Raw genomic sequence first — 5,204 nt, forward strand, 5'->3', positions numbered from 1 at the left:
ATTTTGTTTTTTCAAGTTTCAAGTATCATTATTTGTATCCTAGTCTAATTATTTGTATCTATGCACCTTGAGTCCATTCGTTTGTATTTTTATTCAAGACCTAGATCTCATCATATATGTTCAATGATTGAGATCTTTTGTGCTATATATATGGCTACAATAGCTTAACATTTTTCCTCACTTAATTTTAATATAAGAGGAAATGTCTTCTCAAAACAAAATCTCTGCCAAGTGTTTGATTCTTTCCCTTTTGTTTTTTTTTTTTTTTGTAAAATTTAGAAATTCCATCTGATTTCTTTGTAATACCATTATGAATTCGATGAAAAATTAATCCCAAAAGTGCTAAGGAATATGCCAAGATTTGTTGGAAACCACCTGGGCCTTCCATAATAATGGCCAGGAAGCATAAAGGGTCCCAAATATCCTATCCAGGAGTGAAAGAATATAGTATAAAGATGAAGATAGAGGAGTTCTCATGTGGGACAACCAAACCGGAGTGAGATGGGAACAAGAAGATTGGAATTGTTTCTCCTGCTTCTCTTCTTCCTTCCAACTTCAAATCCTTTGCAAAATCCTCTGGTTTCAGGTATGTAGAAATCTCATTCCTTAAGGTCCATATTTTGATTTTTATTTTTGCTTCATGGTCCCTTGTACATACAATTTGAAACTACCAACCATTCAGTCTCCTACATCTGTTTGTTCCTGTACTTAGTGACGATTAATATTAGAGATGCAAGGTAAGAGAAAAAAATAAAAGATGGCTTTTTCTATCACGATTAAATAATTTTTATCTTACAATTATACAAATTTATAAAGCATTTTGTGAAATAAATAATTTTAAAGGAAACAATATTATTTGTCCAACAATCCAATCTGCCTTGGAGCTAGTTAAGAAAGAACTTACACAAGAAGGAAAAAAGGAAGATTGTAGCCAATAAAAATAATAAATGAATAATATCTTACATGCAAGCTCAAGGTAGATGCCTATTAATTTTTGACGTGGTGTTTCTCTTCCAGCCTTCAATGAAGAAAAAAATGTTAGAAACAGAGGAGCGGAGAAGAATGATTCCATTGAAATAGAATTTGGACAAGAAATGACAGTTATTAGACGTAGTAGCGGTGGCGGCCACATGGGGGGTGGTCGCGGTGGAGGTATGAACCATCACAACAGCAACAATAATGGTTATAAACGTGGTGCTAACGGTTGCACCATCAATCATATTGGCCTGTCTCACTTGGCTTATCTACTCTTATCCCCACTTTTTCTTATATATATTTCACTTGGCTTCTAGGTATTTGCAATGCTAAAATATTTATTCAATTTCTACGAGTTTGGAATACGCATATTTTGTATGTTTAGCTTCATTCAAATGAAGCATTTAAAGTTGGGATATTGATTTTATATAAAATGTAAATTAATGTATATAATCATCACAAATTGGCACGAATGTTCTATTTGATTGTTATTCTTAATGATATTGTTTTATGTTCAAGTGATTAATCTAACTATAACCTTAACATGTTGCTCATTTTAATTTTTATTTTTTATTTATAAAAAGGGGGAAAAAAATCTGTTCTAGGTTTAATGGACCATTCTGACTTAAAATTAGATCTACATGATTAAAATAAGTCAATAATATATACAATGTGTAACACTCCAAATTAAAGTATAGGGGTAAAATCATAAATTAAAATAATATAAATTAAAATTGGATGAAAAGGTCTTTTTCCTTTTAAAAGTTTGGGGTATAAGTTAGATTTTTTTTTTTTTTTTTTATCTTATTTGTACTAGAGAGCTTATGGTTTAAAGATTAGTTTTTCTAAGATTTTAATTTTTAAATTAGTATTTCAATTGTTAAAGAGTTTTGAACGATTTAATTAGTCATTTGGAAAATTTCTATCTACATGAGGGTTTTATTCATTTAATTTTTAGATTAAAAAGATTGGAAATATATTAATATAGATAGATTTATTGATGGAGATTGAAAATTTTTTAATATTCAAATGAATAGATCTAAGCAAAAATAAATAAATAAATAAATAAAATTATAAATTTTGGATGAAAAAAATAGAAAAGATTGATCATAGAAAAAGCGTGTATGGCTATAAATCTGGATATAAAAAGTGTTTGACTTCGAAAAAAAATTATAAAATGCAAACACAACGACCTTATTGTATTCCATGAAACTATGAGGTCACTCAAAGTACTTTTAACACTCACTTTAAGTCTCAAGTTGGGGTTAACATTGGAAATCAACTTTGATACCATTTTATAAAAACTTGTTTCCTCCCATTTATATAAACTTAGAAAACCTAGAACACTCACTTAGAGTCTTACATAGGGGTCGATATTAATAACAACCTACTCCCTTCCATATAGATATCATTTACTTTAGGCCTAATGGGCACTCATGGGTACTCATGGTTTTAAAATATATATGTCAGTTAAAAGAAATCCCACTAGATGTATAATGTCAAAAAGTTTCCTCTTACCTAACCTTCTCCCTCCAGTGTCAATATTAGGCCCCCGCATCTTTAAAATGGTTACCAAAAACTTATTCCCCTATCCAACCTATATCCTCCTATGTAGATATTGGGCCTTCAAGGCTTTAAAATGTGTTTACCAACTTAAGAAAGTTGATTGCATATACAATGTGAAAAACTTCTTCACTTATTTGATACAGGATACCACAATCATGCTCTTTCCATGGCGCAACATTTTCATTACCATTTTGTAATGGCCAACTCCCTCCTATTTAGATGTTATCCACATTTGATCCAATGCACCCTCATAGCTCTAAAACACATTCATCTAGTTTAAAAAAGCTCATTGCATATATAGTTTTAGGAACTCCTTCCCTTATCCAATGTGGGATATTGCAAAGTCATAACCAAAGATACTCATTTACCATGCTTTTTTCTACCCCTTCATGAGCTCCTTACATTTTTACATGGTTGTATCATGTGACAAGCAAATTTTGAGTGCTAATGAGTGGTTGTTGGTTTTGGCTTAATTAGTATTTGTGTTTTTTTTTTTTATTGATTCTTTGCCCCAAATCTATTATGTATTAGTTTTGCCTAGGCTTAGTGAAGAAAAATATTTGCAAGAGTCTTCAAGTTTGATATTTTTCAAATTTTTTTAATTTGATTTAAAAAGTTAATGAATTGATTTTCAGTACCTAATAAGACATTCTTAGTGAAGCCCCTAAATTTTGTGTCCCTTTTCTATTTATTTTTCAATATATTGATCAGAGTTAGTTTACTTTGGTTTCTAGTGGGCCTTAGAACAACATTAATAAGGATACAAAATAACAAAATAGCTACCGAAGTACTCATTCTAGCATGTCAGCTATATTTTACAATAAATAAGTTATCTTAAATTTAAATAATCAAATAAAATTATATTACTTCTAAAGTTACTAACAAATAATATTTATATTTATCTTATTTTACCTAGGTAAATATTAATAATTATTTATAAAATTATTATAAAGAAGATTAAAATTATTATTTTTTATTATTATTCTTAATTAATAAAATATTAATATTTTAATTCAAAATTAATTTTAGTTATCTATTTGTAACATTTTTATATCTGATTCTAAACCACACTTAATTTTTATATAAGATGAATACATCATACTAGAATATAACATTGAAAGAATTATTAGTTTAAAAAATAAAATTAATATTAACATTTCTTGTCTAGATAAGAGTACTATGACAACTAATTTTATTTTCATTCTAATTCCTGATATTCTTGTAAGCACTTGGTATAATTCCTAATTCTAATTGGAATCGCTTCTATTCTTTTTCCTTTTCGCTGTGGTTCTTTTTCTTTTCATTTTCTTTCTCAAAGATTTAGTGAACAAGTCATTAATAATAACATTTTCTTGATTTAGATTTATAAAAACAACTTGTCCTCTTCTCCCCTCGTTTTTTAGTCTCTAATTAAGTTATCATAACGCATCTCCTTCTCCCTTTCTTTGAGTTCCCTGTTACCCTTTCTTCTCTCTCTCCTCTCCAGGGCCCAAACTAGTCTCATCTCTTGTCCTTTTAGGGCTCTTCCCTTCTTCATCCCCTTGTGGCCTCACAAGATTTTAAATTAAGCTTGACTCAATTAATGATTTGGGATTAACTTAGTTACAAAGAAGTGATACTCATAAGATTTGGAAAGGATGGAAAAAAATAAAAGTGATGTGGTGAAAGATTGTAATTAAAATGGATTGAAATTTGGAAGAAAGAGGAATTAAGTAACACTAAATAAATTAAGAATTTGAATTTAAGAACTAAGACTTAGAGTTTGGGAATCTTGGATCCCAACAATTATGATGGTGCATATCATTTTTATAACTTAGATGATTCTCATGAAGTCAGTTGATGAGTTATACAAAAAAATATCTATCAATTAAACATTGAAATTTTATCCCCACAAAATATTTCAAATCAATTCCATAAATTAATGTTTGAATTTTTTTTCTTAAACCAAATAAGATGCTTCAAAATTCTAAATTCAACATGAAAGTTTAAGATCTTAGTCACATGTGGAGTTACCTAAAGGTGGTGAAGAGGTAGTCTTCTATAAAGTTAGCCCAAAGGTACCAAATTTTTATTTTTTTTTAAAATTATTTAATTAATCAAATAGTTAATCAATATATCAAGAATTCCAATCACATGATGAGGCACATCATATCTATAGAAAACCACCTACAAAACATCTAAGAGACTTTGAGGATGTAAAAAATCATGTTGATAGAGACCTTAGAGTCAACAATTCCAATCACATGATTAGGTGCATCATATTTGTGAAAAACCATCGACAAAACATCTAAGAGACTTCTCAGATGTAAAAAACCATATTGATAGAGACCTTAGAGTTAACAATTCCAATCACATGATGAGGTGCATCATATTTATTGAAAACCACCTATAAAACATCTAAGAGACTTTGTAGATGTAAGAGTTATGTTAAAGACTTCAGAGCTATAATCCACTAACTTTGAAGAATTTTCTACCTAAACCTCATGTGCTTAATTTTGGTGTCCCCTCATAGTATTCTTTTTAAGACTTTTTCTTAAACTCAAATTTCATCATTCTTTAAGTTAAAAAGGGAAGAAAATTTATTTTGTTTTTTCCTTCTTAGTTTAGGAAATCTCTTTCTATATGGCTCAATAGAGATCCACTGACAACTCTCGAGTTTTCAC

General features: G+C 29.1%; 1 protein-coding gene across 1 annotated transcript; it reads left to right on the top strand.

The window, feature by feature from the left end:
- Window positions 1-492: 492 nt before the first annotated feature.
- Window positions 493-1,460, top strand: LOC117916844. The gene is made up of 2 exons (XM_034833035.1): window positions 493-586; window positions 1,018-1,460. The coding sequence occupies exons 1-2, from the start codon at window positions 502-504 to the stop codon at window positions 1,290-1,292; spliced, it is 360 nt and encodes a 119-aa protein (XP_034688926.1). The 5' UTR covers window positions 493-501; the 3' UTR covers window positions 1,293-1,460.
- Window positions 1,461-5,204: the final 3,744 nt, after the last annotated feature.

This window comes from Vitis riparia, chromosome 6 (assembly GCF_004353265.1).
Source record: "Vitis riparia cultivar Riparia Gloire de Montpellier isolate 1030 chromosome 6, EGFV_Vit.rip_1.0, whole genome shotgun sequence".
In the NCBI taxonomy this organism is placed as follows: Eukaryota; Viridiplantae; Streptophyta; class Magnoliopsida; order Vitales; family Vitaceae; genus Vitis; species Vitis riparia.

Coding starts and splice junctions, on each gene's coding strand:
- LOC117916844 (XM_034833035.1), top strand. CDS start 502: ATGGGAACAAGAAGATTGGAATTGTTTCTCCTGCTTCTCTTCTTCCTT. Junction 587..1,017: donor GCAAAATCCTCTGGTTTCAG/GTATGTAGAAAT, acceptor TTTCTCTTCCAG/CCTTCAATGAAGAAAAAAAT.